The sequence below is a fragment of the Pyrgilauda ruficollis genome, unplaced genomic scaffold (genome assembly GCF_017590135.1).
Source record: "Pyrgilauda ruficollis isolate IOZ18807 unplaced genomic scaffold, ASM1759013v1 scaffold24, whole genome shotgun sequence".
Taxonomy (NCBI): domain Eukaryota; kingdom Metazoa; phylum Chordata; class Aves; order Passeriformes; family Passeridae; genus Pyrgilauda; species Pyrgilauda ruficollis.
Genome location: NW_024523648.1, coordinates 10,526,892 through 10,546,824, shown reverse-complemented (window position 1 = coordinate 10,546,824; position 19,933 = coordinate 10,526,892). Strand labels below are relative to the sequence as shown.

The following is a 19,933-nucleotide window of genomic DNA, read 5'->3' as shown; positions in this document are numbered from 1 at the left end:
TTAAGCCTGCATTATTAGCTAGCCATATGCCAGCTAAAAGATGTTACCAATTAACAGCTTTTTTTTAAATGTGTATTCATTAGAAAAAAGACAATTATGTTTCAGTAATCTTTCCATTTCCTATTGAGGGACTTGGACAAATCAAAAAGGAGAACAACACAAACTAAAGCAAAGCAAATGAATGAATGCTTTTCATTTAGCCTTTCTTTTTCTTTAGAAACACACAAGCAGCACTCAAGCACTTTTCAAAAACAAGTGAAATAATCCATCACTGTGAAATATTTTTAAGATCACTGGAAAAATGACATAGCCCTGTTGTTTGTTCCTGTGTACTTTGAATAACGCACATTCCCTTTACCGACATCTGGTTTTCATCTTTCCATTTCAGTGGCACCAGCCTTGATAGTTACCATAACAGTGACATCCTTCATAATACGGGCTTCCCTCTATTGTCCTGATACGTGTAGGTGTGCTTATCTGCCTCCAGTTCATTTCCCATCCCGCTTTTGCCCTTAATGCATGAAGGTAAAAGGCTAATTTTGCTCCGTCAGTGTACACTTTGAATGAAAGCAAACAGTCCTGAGCACTTGTGGGCTACTTTGTAACATCAGTCTGGACCACTGGTGACACAGAAGCATAATCAACATACACAACATACATATGTAGACACACACACACAGACACATATATTTAAAAACATACATGTACTTACGTACCCTGCACTAACAGGAGCTCTGCAATGTTAGTGCTCTCTAAGCATTATAAGCTCAGGATTAATACAGCTTGTCTCCAGACGTCTACACTGATCTAGAGGGAGTCTGTTTTTTACTTTTTATAACTGTGGGTGGATAATTTTTCTGCCTATTTTCCTGTCATGCTTATTATACTAATAACATGGTTTTTAAATGCCGTCAAAATGTGTTTTCAAAGCATAATTGACCACAGTGAAGACACTTGCTTTAATTCCAGTGATTAAAAAATTGGTTAGCATTCCAAATGTTTAAAGTGAATTCTTGTTTTATTTTTAATTTCAAGCATCTTAAATATTGTTCGCAACATTCCCACTCAAAGTGTTTTGTGCTAACCACAAAAACTTTTCTCAAGTATTGCATTAGAAACTGTAGCAACCACTGAGACATTATCTTTGCAGTTGCACTCATGTTTCACAACATAGTTTTGCAGTGTGACACCTTTGGAGGCAGAGAAGGCAACTCCTATCTGCTCTTGTTAGTAGCCAGCATTTTGCATTCCAAATGTTAAAAGATGCAGTAACTCCCCTGTAACAACAAATATAGATTCTCTGAACTCTACACCAACCTCTCCCCTAGTTTTGACAAGGCTTTGTTTAGGAACTACAGGAGAATTCTACTGTCCCAGGAGGAAATAATCACCATATGAGAGGATGTCTATGTCTGCTGACAATATGTTAACAAGAGACAACAGGTAACAAAACATGAAATTTTGGTGGAACTTCTCTGTGCATCTGACTCAACTAACCCCTTACTTCTTTTTTAAATTCTTTTGCCTCTTCCATTCTTTCATGTACTTTTATTTTGCAGAATTTGCTGCAGGTCAAAAATTGGCATTTTTCAGTTTTGGTATTTCATGTCTACCTTTGTCATTACATCTTCCTGACAGAGCAAAACAGGAATCAAAGCTTCATTGAAGTTATGATGGTATCCAGGATGCAGTATTTATCTGAAATCCTGTACTGAAACTCTGTGCAAATTTAAAGTGACTTTGTGGGCTATGAGTGACTGCTGGGCACATCACATACCTTGGCATGCACTAAAATTGGGTTTAGAGACTTTTGCATCACAAGGAAAAAACACATACGTTACTATCAACACTTTAACTGAACAGTACCTTCATTTTTAAAAAAAACAAACCACCAAATATTCTGCAGCTAGCAGAGAGGTTACCCAGTTCCCTGTGTCTATCAGAAGTGTGATTAGATATCTCTGCCTTTCACTACAAAGTGAAACACTGCCGTCATATCCTGCACCGCAGGTGACCGGGATTGCTTTTGGAGGCGCAGGTTAGTGGGCTCCCAGGCAGCTTCCTGCCCTTCATCAATGAAGTCACGGACGTCTCCAGAGACACTGCTAACCATATCCTGTTGTAATGATTCAGGGCTCCTGTCATATGCTTCCCTTTTCATCTGCAGGTAAGCCTTAAGTTTTTTCCCAGATGACTACAAAGAAAAGCTGTGTTGTAAGTCCTCTCCCACCCGCTTCCTTCATTTGCAAGCATCAACACAACAAAATTTCTTTTCCTGATCAAAACCATCTGTATGTTTTACACCAAAAGCTGTCTCAGTACTTTTGAGAGGACATTTCCTTCAGTTGGAGGAAAGACAACAAATATCCCCTCCCCTAAGCCCCAGGGCCTCAATGTAATAGCACAAAACAAAGCCCCACAAGGTCACACTTCTGCACCTCTGAGCAGACCCTTCGGTCTTCTTTCCCACCATTCTTGTGCCTCCCTACCAGTAACTATGCAAGCCGGTCTCCATCTACAGCCTGACCTGGTTACAGGCTCACATTAGGTACAGCACTTTCCATGCTTTAAGCCTTGTGGTTTTGCAGCTCCTTTGATGTGTTAGCCAAGACTCACAGCTCTTACATTTGAATTTTGGGCCATCCACAGGGGGTGCAGAACTCCAGGATCAACACAACAAAGTGAAATCCAGGACTGGGCAGTAGCACTCACTGGTAGGTTTATAGTAAGCCTTCTGTAACCTATAGTCTACCAGTTCTGGTGCTTCTCTGAGCAATAGATTAATACCCTGAATAATTAATGCAATTAATTAGATTAACTTTCAAAATTCCTATGAACTTCTGAAGGGCTACAGTTTCACTGATACCCTTCTCAAAAGGCACAGGAAGAGAGCAGGGGTCTGGCAGCAGGTCCACACTGCTGGAGCCACCAGCTCTGGTAGGGTCACCATAGGCTTGGGCTATCTGCAAGGGAAGCACAATAATTAGCAGAACTCCCCACAGGCTTGTCATGCTTTCAATACAGAACAGTCCCCTCCAGGCACAAATGAATCAAGGAAACCACTGCTGAGAACCATGCTATTTTCCCATGTTAGCTCTGAGATTCCCTAAATGCATGTCACATCTGGAAGAAAATGACACTTGGATTGCAGAGGCTATACATGATTTTGAGAGTACCACGTTGTTAATCCCACTCGTACAAAGTAAAAAAAAAAAAAAAAAGATGTTAATTGCAGACTACTCCCCAGGCTTTTGGATGTCATCAACTGCTAAAAAGAAGTTTGCATGATTAAAATAAAGGAAAAATCCTTCATGTCCTATGGATGCTGAGTAAACCTTCAGGCAGGCAGCTCTCCTGCAATTAATGACATGCTGCGCAAGTGGGAACTGCCTGGGCAATGCAAAACAGAGCTAATGAGAAGCCATCACGACATTCAGCTGGAATTGCCTCCATGCAAGAAGTGGGTATGGGGTTCTGTTGAGCTTCTGGTCATTTCTCCTTGGTTTTCTTTCACTGGAGCTCAACAATTGGTGTTTACTTGGTTAGTACTAACATTCCCTTGCCAAGATTTTTAATTTTTATAGTCTGCTTAAGAAAATTATTTCACATACACTGTTTATATACACACAGTCAGACTGGTGATCCCATACTCATCTCTGAGAGTGATGAGTGCCATCACCAGATCAAAATAAATAAATGAACCACCCCATATATATAATACATATGATCCATATAATAAATAGGATTACATTTACTGACAGCATCAGTAGAAAGCAGTTGAGTGTGTTTTGAATAACACTGCCCTGAATTACTCCAAAGCCCTTCTGCTACAGATCACAATGTACAATGTTTTCTAGGTATATAAATCATAGGAATACATCATTACTAGCATCCACTTGCATTTTTCTGGAAGAAAAAATGCCACTCAAAACTTCCACAAACTTTGAACAATTGCATGAATTTTCTGTTGGGATTGGACTGAAAGTATGAGTAATGATTACTAACTACCTTCCACTCCTGCCATTCCATGGCAACTGCCACAGCTGCCCCCTTCCTCTCACCAAAAATCAAACCATGCTTTTTTAATTCAACAACTGAGCATTCGGGCAGACCAGCAATGAGATACATTTTCTCTCATCCAAGTTTGAACCTAAACCTCAAAGTATATTGTACCTAGGGATTTTTACCCTTGAATTATTCTGCATCATAAATTGATGGCTGTGGTCAATGGAGGGGTTTTGAAATCAGCTTTAGAGATTTTGAAGACAAAATGCCAATTTCTTCAACTTATGAAAACCACGCCTGCACTGGTGGCTATGTTGTATATACAAGTGGCCAAAATCACAAAAAGCAGCAAGCTCTTTGCAATACTCACTGATTTTCATTACAGAAATAGCTGTGTGAAATCAGCTAATAGATAACAGAGTGATTTCCTGTTTGAAATCCCAACACATGTATTTTGCATCTGTTGAAAGCACTGTTTTGGGAATCTTCCTAAGGTAGCTGCATGATGTTGAACTTGGAAGATGAGTTTGCTTTCTGACTCAGTCTCTCTCTGCATTCACACTTCCTGGGCACCATCCACTACGAGCAAACGAGCTGCTCAATTGCACATATACCTTTGATTGGAAGGGCTACAAAAAAACCTGAAGAGTTGCCCAAGTCAAGTATATGTCATGTTGGCTCCTTGAACGCGAAAAGCAGCGCTGTGTGCAGGGAAACCAAAACCAGATTTCTCACCATGGTCCCAGACATGTTGACTTCATGGAAATGTACTTCTCACTGCACTGGCAAGTGGAAGAATGACCACAATGGGCATCACAATAAACAGAACACACAAGCTTAGAAAACACTGCAAGGATGATTTGGTACTACATAGGAAACTCAAGCATCCAAGAACAAGGCTTCTGAAAAGGACATATTTTTTCTACCTTCTTTTCGTTCGCTATAACTGTAAAAACAGGCATTTCAAGGAGGGCTATCATATTGACCTGGATCTCATCCCTATAAAAAGCTGAAACCATTTGATGAAAATGCTCCCTCCTGCAGGAGTTGCAGATTTGCATCTGCCAAAAGTGTCATGAACTCTGCTGATCAGACTTGTCACGAACTTCCTTATCAGATGAAGGAAGAGGGAACACGGTCATCAAACAGGGGGGAAAGATTAATTAGCTGAGATAATCTAAATAAGCTCAAGCCAGGGAAAGGGGTTCCAGGATTTTTAACCATGACTTCTGTTCATTGCATTAAGAATGGTATTCTCAAGGGGGAAAATGGGTTTTGTCTCTGCAGTGTACAGAATTTATTTCTTTTTTATTAAGAGATGATGGGGATAGATTTGTCCTCATATGCACACATTCATGTATGTTCAATAACCCATGCTGAGAGTAAAGTGACTATTTCAAGAGGCAACAGCAAAGGCAATTTCCCCAAGTTTCTATATTCAACTTATTCCCAGGACCAATTTTACTTAATTCTTTGAAAGAAATATGGAAGCATTTCAAATCCTTACAAAGTGAAACAGTTGGCCATTCTTTAAAAAGCCAATTCTTGTTAACATTCAAAGTTTCTCACACAGCAGCTTCCATTTCTGCACCTGCAATGTTAATTTTTGAAGATGCCACCATAAAATGATTCAGTACTCATTGACTGTTTCTATAATGATTAAAAGCCATCACACTAGCTATTTTAACTGAGTTTCTTGAGTTTCTTAAAGACCTCTAAGATACAGCTGAGGATATAATGAAGTTATGTGAAATATTTGCAGAGAGTATACCCTAAGGTTTTTTCTTATGATCTGTAAAATACTTAAAGTGAAAATACATCTTCCCTTCTCAGACATGCATTTATATGAAGTTACTTTTTTATGTCTGTTAGATTTAATATGATTTCAGAAATGCATCTCTCCGATGACACTCAGAAGATTCAGAGCAACCAAAAGTCAAATCATAGCAGGTCTCTTTCTAGAGACCTTAAAATAATAGGTAATTATACGGTAAAAATTCCCCTTCTAGTTATGTTTCATAAAAGATTATTTTTCATACACTGAAAATACAAAGTAAAGATAAGCAAGTTAGTAACAGACTACTAAACTTAATCTTAAAACAAACAGTGGGCTAGAGAAAACATTTCTAGCCAATATAGTTTGCAATTAGAAATCACAACTAGCTAAAGGACAAGTTGCATTTTTTGTTCATTCGACTTCATGCTACTGTGATGTAAAGAGAGCTTGATTCTTGGCAACTGCCACCATACCAGGATTTAAATGCGCACCAGGAGCACAGACAATTACTTCTCAAAATTATTAAACATAACTAAACCTAATTACACTGACAGGCGTGCTCAATTCACAGATTTTCTGAGGTCACATATTCTTCTGTTAACAGAACATCTACATACTCCAGAACCAAGAGCAAGGACAACATGCTGTTGCCACATAAACAGTATTTTAACACAGTTTGAAAATGTACTGCAGCACAATGTGTTACAAGTATAGTATCTATCCCTGTTAAATAAAATTGAAGATAAAGGTATTAAAGTAGAAATGGGGTATCCCAGAGAATACAGAGCTGTCAGAACAAATGTGCATCTGGAATGGATGGTTCTTGATATCCATATATTTTTAATAATATTTTATAACTCAAGGGACAGCTTCCATTTCCAGAATGATACTAGCCTCTCTTGCCCTCCTAAATGCATTCACTTCCCAGTCTACCAAAAAAAATCCATGTATGACTGACTAAATGAAGGTATGTTTGAATGTAGTCCACATGCAATAAAGACTTATTTCTCTGAGATTATAAGGCACTTCTGAAACACCTCACTATACTTTCAGTTAAGATGATGCCTAACCTTAGCTTGGTATGAGATCAAGAAAATAGTGAAAAACAGACAAATGAAAATGCTCCAAACAAAAAACATAAAATCCAGAAATCAGACATACAACCATTAAATCCAAAGCTTTAAGACTGTTTTTTATTTACTTACATGTTACGGGACAAAAATCAATCAAACTTCAAAGGAGCCTGCTCCCTCAGAGCCAAACAATCACATCTACGGTTGCTGTCAACTGGAAAGTGAGCATCTCTAGCTGTGTCTCCCCTGAAATAATCCCAAACTGCCTGCTGTTCCAGGCTGTGCTCAGAACCTCTCAACACCACCAGCCTCTCCTCCACAGAGCTGTGCTTGCAGAGCTCCTCTCCCCCATACTTCTGCAGCATTGCCTACTTGCCTACTGCACTAATGGTGTCCACAGGCGTGGGAGGTCAAGTCAGCACATGCAGGAAACAGAAGGCAAAGGAAAAAAAAAACCCAAATCCAGATGCTACACTTTTCAAGGCTGCACAATTTCCTCAAACTAGCTTTTATTAGCAATAGTTATTGTTCATCTGGTGAGCAGTCCCAAATCACAGCTATAAAAACAGAAATCATTTTAATTCCTGATATACATAATTACAAAAGCACATACAATATACACCACCTGAACTTAACTGTTAGGTTTGGATTTTCTTTACTTCTACATCTATTGGGGACATCAAAAGGGTCAGACAAAAAGCTCTGACGGTAATAGGCACCCTCCAACAGAAAGACAGCAATCAATTACAAACCATTTGCAGAAATTATAGAGCTGTCACAGACTCGTTTACAGCTGCAGTCTGACTGCCTCTGATTGCCAGGCTGTTTTCCACCCTTGTACCTACAAAACCAGCACAGCCTCAGATAATATTTAAAATGACACTAGCAGACCTGCATGTCAGCTCAAGAAGTGAACTGCAATACAGAATGGGCAATTACTTCAGCAAATCATGAAAAAGCCCTAATAACTGCTGAATCTGACAAATGTGAGGCTGGAGGGAGGGCAGGGAGCAGACCTGTCCGTTTTCCCCTCTTTTTTGAGCTTTAATTGCAGCATGTAATTTAGAGCATTGGAGCAAATTTAGTGCATTAAAAGCAGCAACTAGTGTACATCAATTGTTCTCTGTGTATTTAAATCCTCGGAACTCTCCCTAATTTTCTGGCACCTGGTGTATTTGACACAGGCAATCAGGATTGGCTTTGTTCTTCTGCTAGAGCAAAGCTGATGCCCCAGAATCATCTCCCCTCCAGCAGGATAGAAGGTCAGCATTTATGTTCACCCAGTGCACAGGGGACACTGCATAATCCAGGTGAGCAGGGCACCCCAAGGTACTCGGGGAGCCTGGCCCAGTGAAGACAGCCATCAAAGCATCCTAACCCTTGGGGTCACCTCTGCTGTGCTCCCACAAAGATCCCCATCCCTAAAGCCAGGCACAAGTCCTAAAGCAGAGCAGAGAAATCCACAATACCCCCTTTCAAAATTTTCTCCTTCTAAGGGGAGAAAATGCAGTTTGTTCTTGTCTGGTTGCAAAGACTTTGGGGAAGCATAAGCAATCCTCACACAGGACACAGATATGTGGGAATCTCCTTGTGCAGCAGGAGATGGGCTGAAGACCCATAATCACTGGACTTCTCCTTATTCTCTAGGGAAAGGCATAAAATCACCTATATAAGACTGAAGTAGGTTACAAAGTAATTAATAAAGTAAGATTAACAGCTCCTCTCAGTAGGTATGGTTAGAGGCACAATGTATCTTCCTATTCCAGTCTTCTCAGTTTTAACATTCTGTCTCATCTCTAGCAATTTTTCATACAACCTAGCACAAGACAGTAATATATTCCAGAACCATAAAAACTCTAACGTCATTCCTGTTATGCAAGAGTGCTAACACAAGTGTTATCACAAATTTGTTTGAAGATACAACCAACCCATCAACAGAATTTAAAAACACGTTTCTGTTGTCAGAATGGCAATGCCAGGTAAAATCATGGCCACCAACTCAAAAACACTACCCACACTTGCAGTTGGGAGGTTTGAAACAATATGCACTTCAATTGGACACAGGTTGCAATTTGCCTGATTCAGAGCAAAACGGACAAAAAGCTGCACTTTGGAGACCAGTGCATGAAGGTGAGCATTCCTGCCTCAGCCCCCAAAGTCCTTGCTAAGAGAAGGAAAACCATTAGTGCACTCATGTCAAACAGAAGCTGCAGACACATAAAAGGTCTCCAAATTAGAGAGTGGCAATCACTGTCTCTCAAACACTGTACCTTTCCAACCCTGTAGTCCACTTTAAAACTACTAACATAGTATTGCTATGGTCACTGCAATATTATCAGTAAGCTCTGGAAATATCAACAAAAAGAGAAGACAAAACAAACTGAATCATTTAGAAAGCTGCAGTAGCTTTACTGTTCACTGCAGGAACTGGGTTCAAGCCACACAGAAGAATGAATTTGACAAGTTTCCACCTGCTTGCCATTTTCCCCCATCACATTGCTCCTGCAGATGCAGCAGCTGTGCTGTAGATGCTGACCTGTCAGGGTGACCTCAAGATAGTAAAACACCAAGTACAGCTAATATGTGTACAAATTTTTTCAAGCTAATGCCATATGGTAAATTCTTTCCAACAAAATGCAGAGCATTAATGCTGCAACATTGACTTTTGGCTCGTAAGGATTGTTGTGTCAAGCATTTTCTTACCCTGAAGGGTGGATCAGTCTTCTCCCTGTGTGGCACTTGGTCCAGAGTGCCATCAGTACTGCTCCTTTTCAAACTGGATGTGATGTCAGGCACGTTACTAAAGTCTGCATTTGAAATAAAACACATAAATAAATTAGAAGGCTATAGGACAGAAACAGGAAAAGTACTTGCTCTTACCTGGCTAACATGTTCAGTGTCCAGTACAATTACAACAGCAGGAGAGAATCACAGAATCAATTAGGCTGGAAAAAGCCTCTGAGACCATTGAGTCCAACCGATGACCTAACACCACCATGTCACCTAGACCAGGACACTAAGTGCCATGTCCAGAAAAAATACAAAATTTGCAATCGTCTCCACCCCTCAGAAAACAATGGGAGAGGTCAAAGCAAGGAGCAACTATGCCTTGAAACTCTGCTTTCCAAACAGCAGCTGGACATGGGAGACTGTCTGAAGCAATGTGCATATCTGATCTACCAAAATAAATGTAACACTCTTGCTAACAGCATGCTTTTGAAGGCAGCACTATCTATAATCAGCACACTCTGTGCTGAGACAACCAGTGAGGATTATTAAATGCACCCAGCAGTTCTCCTTGGATGAACACACCATTGTTCAACATGACTTAGTCTTGAATCCTTTAAAGATTTAAGAAGAAAAGAGAATTTTGCCCTGGAACAAACACTGTAATTCATAATACAGACACAATCCCTTCTTCTTGCAAATACTTTACCAATTTTCTCAAGTTTGGAGTCCATCTACACAGTAGCTGGCACAATGCAAAAACCAGAGCACTGCTCTGCTCTACTTACTGACAGCCTGTAGCTTTCAGTAACATTTACATTTAAACTCAAAAGCTATACAACAATGCTGAGCATTCATTTAAAAATTACTTTCTTTCTCTTTATATTTCCTCAATTGGCTGCTGAAAATCTGCAGAGATGTTCACATGGCAATTCTAATTAAAAATCCTAGAAGTGAAGAAGTGATTTTTGATCTGCAGTATTATCAATCCATGTAGCTGAAAACTCTAAAGCAACCAACAAATTTAAAAAAAAAAAAGGGGGGGGGGGGGGGGTGTTAATGTTTGCTGCTTTGTTTCCTAGCCTTTAAGCCTCCAGAGTATAATTCACACCCCATTACCACATTTTCAAACTCTTTCTCAACACCTACAAATTCTGAAGATTTATTTTTAAGTGAAAGGTAAGATTCTTATTTAATTGCCAACACCAGCAACTGAAATGGTAATTAAAACAAATACCACCCATCTTGCAGTGAAATCATGACAGCTTGCAATAAAGAAATTGGGAAGGACAACAGAAATTAGCTGCCTGGGTGTTGCTGTTGTCAATGCAGAGCAGGACCGGTTCCTCTCAGAGAGAACTGAACAACATGGACTGAAGCAGAGAGGAAAATGGGAATTTTAGGCCCAAAAGAGCACCTTGCAACCCACAAGGAGCCTTCCTGGTAGGACAAAACATGGCTGACAGACTCCAGAGGTAATTCAGAGAAAGACATACAAATAACTCTGCACAATGTCAATTTTGGTTTTTCCATATATTATTAAGGTTCTCAGGTCAAGCTTAGCATCGAGGCTGACATTTTCCACCCACATGCCAAATGCTTGACCACCTTCTCATTTCCCTATCCTTGCAGAAACAAGGTCTCATCACTTTTCTCCCCTGAGGCTTTTTTACCTTCTGCTCCCAGAGTCACAGGCTGATCTGATATAAGAGCCTGTGTAACAGGTTATCACTTTTGCAGAAAAAACACATTTTATACAACTCCACTCCTGCCATCCATTGTCCGTAAGACCTTAGGAAAGAGTCTGTCAGACCTTAAGAAAGGGTCTGTCTTGTCTATTATGCTTTTACTTCTCTTCTTCCACCAAGACTGAGTAATTTCCTCCTTCCCTGTGGACTTTTAAAGTAATTTTGAGGCTTTCTTCTGTATATGAGTACACATGAATGACTACTGACTTCTACCATTGTCAACTCCTGGGTAAGCCAACCCCTAAAACTTAAATTGACTTTTAAACGTTTTCTTCAGGGTAGGGTGATGCCAAGGATATTATTTCCTGTTGTTTCCCAAGTGAGCTCTTTTTACTTGCCCTCTGGGTTTTAATGCCCTTCTCCCCTCCAAACAGCATGCACCTGAGCAATATTTTGCAATGGAGTAAAGATCTAGGGTCTGATCTCAGGTAGTTAGCTAGTGAGAAAAAAAACCCTATTTCCCTGATTTTACAAAGGGACCATTAAACATATTTGTCCTTTATGAAGCAGTAAAAGTAGCTTACACAAGCAATGAAGAGAGAGCATAAATGTGGGAGGAGGAAAATAGGGTAAAACAATCAGCAAAAAACATAAACTGAAGCAATCAGGATAACAACACCCAAAGCAGGCAAATAGAATATTGTATTGCTTTTTCCAGATGACCCATCTTTTCTGCCTTTACCCTCATTTTGTTTTTCCTTTATAGTTTACAGGACTGTCAGAGCTAGGTCTATATAGTCTTGCCCACTTTTATAGCATTTCTTGTTGGCAGAATGAGTTGCTGACGATGGAGAAGCAACAGTAAATGTTATTTTAAATAGCAAAACCTAAAAAAAGTTACACGGAAAGAATCCAAGGTGAAAAAAGACATCCTACATTGTATGCAGAACTAACAAGGGGAGGGAAGAAAGGAAGGAAGGAAGGATGTATGGGTTGTTGATCAGTTTAGCATCCATATCCTGTCTCCTCTTCCTTCTTTTGCTGTGGAAGGGGACTTCCTTTGGATCTGCTCCTACAGACTATTCCCAAAAAGCACAGAAGCACCAATATCAGCTGCATAGCTCAACCCCCTCACTGCATCCTTCCCCCCCCGCCCCCCACAAAAAAAAAGAGATATTAGAGAATGGGTAATTACAAATGCAAAGCTTAAGGATATAAACACAGCAAAAAGTTCAACACTGAAATTCTTTCTACTTCCAGTGATAAGTGCAAGGGGACTAGCAAAGCCAAACCCTACAAAATCTATCTTCTTTTACCATTAAAATTTGGATTTAGCTCTAAATAGCATTCACATTATCAAAGATGTTCACAAATAATAATGTGGAAGTGTTCTCTTACAGACTGGCTAACCAGTATTCTTTCAGGTAAAACTAGCAACAAAACTGTATAGAATTTGCACAAGATTAAGAATGATGCTATCACTGTGCAAGTACAAATTTGTTCCAGTATATATTATTCTGGTTCTTTTGCTGGCCATGAGGATGGAGAAGTATACAGGGAGATATATGTTCCTAAAAATCTTTGAAATTCAAGGTCAAACCAGCACGTCCAGGATTTTTCAATCATTTAAAAAAAAAAAAAAAAACCAAAAAAAACCCAAAACTCTGATGTTACTAGAATTATGCTTCTCTCTACTTAAAGAAAACATGGAATACTTCACTGAAAACATTGCTTGAGAGGCTTTCCAGCATAGTAAATGGTGAGTGTATCACAGCTAAATCTGCCCATACAGCTCCATTACAGTAGTACATTTGATTTATTCTACTGACATACTTGTGATAAAACTGTCTGGAAGAAAAATGGGACTGATAATAATGAGTTAAACAAAACATGGTTTAAATCTTTTAACATAATTTTTCTTTGCTGCAGTACACCTCTGTCCTGTTTACACACACACTCATGCTTGCTGAGTTGAAATGTTTATCACTTCCAGCTGGGATACAGGAACCTCTGAAGCAGATACTTTTTCCCAGTCTAGCAAAGAGGAGTGTCTCCAGAAAAGAAAATACTAAGTCAGTTTGGTAGGTTGACCCTAGCTGGACACGAAGTGTCCACCAAAGCAGCTCGATCACTGAGCTGAGCAGGGGAGAGAAATATTATGGAAGGGTCATGGGTTGAGATAAGCCCAGGGAGAGATCATTCACTAGTCACAGGCAAAACCAATGCAACCTGGAAAAATTTGTTTAATTTATTACTAATCAAATCAGAGTAGGATAATGAGAAATAAATCCATATCTTAAAAACACCTTCACCCCTCTCTTCTTCCATGACTTAACTTTATTCCTGATTTTCTCTCCCTTTTTCCCCTGAGCAGCACAGGGCATCAGGGAATGGGGGATTGTGATCAGTTCATCACACATTGGCTCTGCTGCTCTTTTCCTCCTCTTGTGGAGGACTCCTCACACTCTTCCCCTGCTCCAGCATGGAGACCCTCCCATGGAGGACAGTCCTCCTTGAACTTCTCCAGCACGACTCCATCCCAGGGGCTGCAGTTCTTCACAGACTGCTCCAGCTTGGGTCCCTAACGCAGGGTGCAGGCCTTCTGGAACAAACTGCTCCAGGGTGGATCCCCCACAGGGTCACAAATCTGGCCAGCAAACCTGCTCCAGCATGGGCTTCCCATGGGATCACAGCCTCCTTCCTGCATCCATCTGCTCTGGTATGGGTCTTCTGCAGGCGGATCTCTCTCTGTGGGCTGCAGTGGAGCAGCTTCCTCACCGTGGTCTGCACCAAGGGCTGCAAGGTCTGCTCCAGCACCCAGAGCACATCCCAACCCTTCCTTCTTCACTGACCTTGGTGTCTGTTTTTCTCGGACATTCTCAGTCCTCCCTCCAGCTGTGATCATGCAGGGTTTTCCCCCACTTCTTAAATATCTTATCCCAGAGGAGCTACCAACACTGTTAATGGGCTCAGCCTTGGCCAGTGATGAGTCCATACTGGAGCCAGCTGGCACTGGGAAGCATCTAAAAGCTTCTCACAGAAGCCACCCCTGTAGGCCCCGACTACCAAGACTTTGTAACACAAACCCAATACAATCAGCTTGTTGCAAACAAGAAGAATAGCAAGAGCAGACAAATGCTAGGATTCCCAGAAAAGCACAGGGGGGAAAAGAGTGCCTCTATGCGCAGAGCTTAAACTACATCACATGAAATGCATATTAAACATTTTTCTTGGTGTCTAGCAAAGAACCACCAAGAACTAAGAACACAGCACCTTTAGTTACCAACAGCACCACCAAAGAAGCCATTACAACTGCAATGTGTTGTGTCTTGCTGGCAGGCAGGTAAGTGACTCGATCATTCAAGAGAACTTAGAGTGTAACCACTAAAAACTGAGAGTAAACACACTTCTTAAGTCATGTTCCTCACTGCTCAACATTCAATTAAAAACAGGCACAGAGCACACAGATGGGACAGTTGGTTTGAAAAACAAACACATGCAGCATATCCAAGAGCTCTGTATGCCTACGGGAATGCTTCTTCCCATGTTGATGCAGTGATACACGCACAAGTGGTGAATGTGGAAGTTATTCATGTGTTTGTGAGCAGTGAGGTACAATGGAAACTCATCGTCTAGCAGATGTGTGAGACAATAATAATCTCTGCTGCAATCCCAGCCAAGAATCCAAAGGAAATCAACTGGAAAACATCAACATCGACCATCCGGCAATTCATTTACCATAAAGAAGCCATCAGCAATTGCAAATGTCACTTATCTTTCTTCTTCTGTTTAATTAACAAAGAAGCCTTAATTACTTTCAAGTCAAAGATGTTCTTACCAGTTCAGCTGCTCACTACAAAGGCAAAATCATCATGAGGAGAGAGTAGGAACTGAGGATCCTGTTTCTTTAGTTCTCTTTTCATAATGCATCAGAACTTGTTCCATTTCAGACTGCTCTTGCTGATTTAAAAAATGCCAAATAACCATCACAAGCATGTCAAGTGTTATCAAATGTCAAGCACTGTGTAGGTGGTGTAACCACCTCTTTTTTCAAACCATGGCAAGAAGGAGTGTTTCCACCTGCCACTCCAAAGACAATGATAAATTGAATAAAAATTCCCTTTACATCTGCATGAGAAGACAACACAGAAAAATTACATCTACTCAGTCTCTCACTCCAAGACCACTGCAGGGCATCATTTTCAGATCTGTGAGGAGCAGCAGCTCTGTGCACTACTTGATAACTATCCTCAGCTGTAGGAGAGAGAGGGCAAGCGAGATGAAGTCACACGTTTTGTCAGAATCAGGTGAGGGAACTGCACCCAGGCTTGTCTCAGCTAAGGGGAGGTGCTTGATTAACAGTGAGCAGCTGTGGGTCTTCCCTGGTATCCCTGACTTCACCTGATCCACTTACCACATCACCAACACTCACTAAAACAGAGAGTCAGGGTAAAACCAGTCCCATAGGGCTTGGCTGAACTAGGCTGAAATCTGTCTGTAATCAACAGGGATGAGTAAGGCAGGACAGCAATTAATGATCAGAAAATGGCGACGTCTGAGGTGGGTGCAAGCCATGCTGCACTCAAGCAGCTGAGCAGAGGACTGAACTTCAGCTCTCAATATATAAAACCTGGTATGTGAAATTGAAACTCAGGAGCAAATATATCAATAAATTATTCAACTGATAATGGGGAAAAGAGGATGAGGCTATACAGCCGGTGGATAACATCCAATAGCTACGCTTGGAGAAAGAATGAGAATGCTGGGGTAATCTGATTTTGGAAAATACAGATCTATACCTATGTAGTAAGCTTAGGCTTTCACAATAAATTCAAGGAAAGAAAAATCAGAAATGTGAGGATAAATGGACTATAACATATACACATTATGGGTAAGCAGATTGTGTCAAACTAATCTGACATCCACCTTCAATAAAGTATTTTTTTAAAGACAAAACTAAAGGATAAAAAGAACCTTCTGGAAACTTAGCTAAAAAAGAAAAAAAACTAGGAAACTTTTATAATATCCCTGGGGAAATTGTTATCCAAAATGAAAAGGATAGGAATTAAAACAAGACAGAACTGGCTAGCAGGTAAGATGAGAAGAGATTTGTCTGAATTAACTCCTAGGCCTGGGAAGGGCTAGATTGTAGTTTTTGTGCAAGATGGGTTTGGGGACTAATTTTATTTGATATTTTCATTATTTGTCTCAGCAAAGAAAGTACAATAGTAAGTACTCCAATTAAATACTCGAATCATTCAAAGTTACTACAGAGCGTTAATTAGGAGCACAACTGGAGATGCATAAAGGACACGTGGATGACCTTGAAGATGAAGGCACAGTCCTAGAATGAAATCACATGGAAGACACTTTCAGGGACCTGTAAGAAGCATTGCTTCTATAAGCTGGGACTCCTGAGTTGGAAACATGAAAGGAAAATGTGGAAGTGTGGAGAAGGGGTTGACAACATGTAGCTGTGAGCTAGAGTTACTTAAGCAATGGCGAAGGCCATCAGATCCTGATCAAGTCATTCCACTGGCCAGGAATATGTCTGCACTGGCAATTAGAACACTGGTTTTCAACCATCACACAAATAAATTTCTAGAACATACTTACCTAGGCACAAAGACTGCAAACAATCTATTTTAAAATGGAATAGGATAAATGTATCAATAGGGTTGTCCAAAGCCATAACAAGCAGAGGATTGGACGTGCTGAGTCTGGAAATTCCTTCCCATCCTGGGTTTATCTATCACCAGCATAGCACAAATATCACACAAATATATACATACGTAATACAGCTACACAGGTTAAATAGCCAGAAGCCTCTGTCTCTTCAGTAGAGCACAATAAATACTTTAAGTTTCATTCATACTGGTGCTTAAAGATCCTGGCAAAGAATGTTTATGACTTAGAGAACATTTATATCACAAGTGCACATGGGTAATGAGCCCCAACAGTTGTCCTACCCCAGTTTCTTGCTGATTCCAGCTCTGATGTTCATTAACAACTCTACTGCAACAAACTCATCACTTTCTTGTTTGTAGTTCTCTAGTACTTGAAAGGGAAAGAGGACTCTCACTTCCTGTCCTCTCTGCTGCAGTTTTTAATCTGCAGTAGTGAGATGCTGTAGATACAGCGGCACTCAAGCAGTTATGATGGGCTTGGCCTAGTCTGTAAAAGACTGATATCCTGATATCAGATCAGAGCAACTGACAGCATTTTTTAAACAGTAGTATTGTCCAGTGATTTCAGACAGATTGTGCAAAACAGCAATAAAATGGGCATCAACTTACTTCTGAGAATAGTAATATGAATTTTAGCTTGAAAAAAATTAGGATCCAAAAGTGTAAAGGATTGCAGGAGGTCCAGACTATCCACTAGCAAAGAATGTATTCAATATTTTCAGTAATTCCCAAATGTTCTAGAAACCACCAATAAAACACAACACAGCTGATCTTCGGCATGTAGGATATTCCACTCCCTGTTACAGAGAGTTTCCATAATCGCCTGTATGGTTTATCTGGAAATGAGATATTACATTTGGGTAATAAATTTAAGCCAGGTGTATGGAAAGCTGCATTTTTCATTGTTTTGCAAATTCCCCAGACTGATCAGTTAATTATGATAAGCTTACAGTTATCATATTCTTCTAGCCAATGTTACTATCAAGAGAAAAGTAAACTTCCAAGAGAAGATAACAAATATTTCCAAAATCCCTGCTGCAAATAATACCAAGTCTGAGCCAACTCTCACAAAGGAATAAAGCTTTGGTGGTCTTCATGCCTTCAGACTTACTGAAAAACAGGGAGTGGTAGGTGAACCATTCCAGCACTGCCTGGAGAAGACAAATATCATCATAATGAGCTCTAAAAATGCTCCCTCAGAGACCACCACTCATAACTTCAGTTAAACAGTTCAGCCTGGCAGGTAGTATGCGTGTGCTTATTTCTTTTGGTTTTATACAACCTAATGTATTTCAGGTTTTCAACAGTATATTTACTTTTGTAATGAAGTTGAAAAATAGATCTGTAAGCATTCCTTCTGTATCCTTTTCCTTTCCGAAAAACTTCAAGAAATATCTTTCAAAAAAGTAATAGTTGATCTAAAGGAATTTATTGAATGGTTTTCAAAATACATTCTCACAATCTCTTTTAGAGAAGACATCCAAGTTCCACCAGTGAGATGAAGAGTTCTGGGTTCACTAGTTCAGCTATGAATAACTCGTATGTCTTCTTATGCGAGGATAAGTCTTTTCAGTTCTTTGGCTCATGTTATCCCCTGGGATCAGCATGGAAGGGGCACCCACCAGTTAGTATACATGACAGAGCCCACACAATCTCTACAGCCCTTTAGATTTTCCTCTATGTTGCAAAGAACACAATAACTATGGTCAGGAAGAAGAAAAGCAATAGAAGACTCCATGGAAGATTCATTAACTGTCCCACAGTGGCCATTTGCATTGGAAAAATTGCTGGTAAAAGTGAGGAGGGTCTAGAAGATGAAGTTTTGGGGATACATCTAGGTAAGTTTAGTGAAGTTGTGATACAAGAGGACATGGGAGTTTCTGCTACAGGGTTTCCATCATGAGGGCCCATGTCTGGGTAAACATCAAAAGGTGTTTGGAGACATTGAATTCTTCAAGGCCTTCAAATAAAGCAGTTTTTTTACTCTAAACAATCTTTGGCCAGATAAAGGTTATTAGAAATTTGGTGATAAGTCAGCTGAGAAAGAATTCAAAGACCATGACACAAGAATGGTCCAGTTCAAGTAACAAGTAGAGATCTGATTTCCACCTAGGAAAAGTGGACTGAAAAGTCCTACTTTACCTCATTATTCATCTATTTCTTCTGCATGTCATAGTAGCAAATAAATAAACAAATCAGTTTTTTGCATTCTTACATCCTACTAGAACAAGCCTCAACGTATGAAAAATAGCTGCTACACACTGAGCTTATTCATGAGGAGTTTTTACGGTCACATTTGATTTCTAGGCTGAAAACTGTCTCTAGGTAATTTCTGCATTAAGAAAACAGATTTTTAAGGGAAGGTGGGTAGATTGCAGCCACAGATGAGAAATGCCCACTGAAACTCACTATATTCTCTACCATTTCAAGCTGAAAGCCAAAGCAATTTGGTTCACTTTTTTATCTTCATTGAGGTTCTCTATGGATCTGGGCAAGAGACTAAGGTACCATGGACCCCAAGTGCAGATTCTTATTAATCTCCAATTAATTGAGTGCTCATGTTAGCTCAATTCATGGAATCTGTATAAGTTTTTAAGTATTGCACAGTGCCAGTCCATTTTTTTTCCCCACAGCTGGTACTCACAGTATTAACTCTAATGTTGGAGTAAATCCAAATGTATTTGCAGGCAGTAATTGTGGTTACTAACTGTACAGTGGTTCACAGCTTTCATGCTGCTTTAACCAACAGTCTAAAAGATAGTGAAACACTAAATTTATTATCAATTCAAAACCACCTTCCTCTTTTTGCCTAGGAAATTTTCAAGTTCTTCTGAAAGCCTTTGAACTAACTTCAGATAACAACTAGCTCAAATTCTTATTGCTATATTATCGTGACCTGAATCTCCTAGCACTAGTAACTTCAGTCTCTAGAAAATTGAACCCAAGTTCAGTTAGAAAAACACAAATACAATTAAG

The 19,933-nt window shown here is 39.9% G+C and overlaps 1 protein-coding gene across 1 annotated transcript in view; it reads right to left on the bottom strand.

Moving 5' to 3' along the window:
- The window catches only part of TIAM2 (TIAM Rac1 associated GEF 2), a 96,508-nt gene that overhangs the window by 21,629 nt on the left and 54,946 nt on the right, over positions 1–19,933 (bottom strand). Inside the window, exon 15 of the mRNA XM_041469954.1 lies at positions 9,559–9,662. Within this exon, the coding sequence (XP_041325888.1) occupies positions 9,559–9,662 (104 nt within the window). The remainder of the gene's footprint in view (positions 1–9,558; positions 9,663–19,933) is intronic.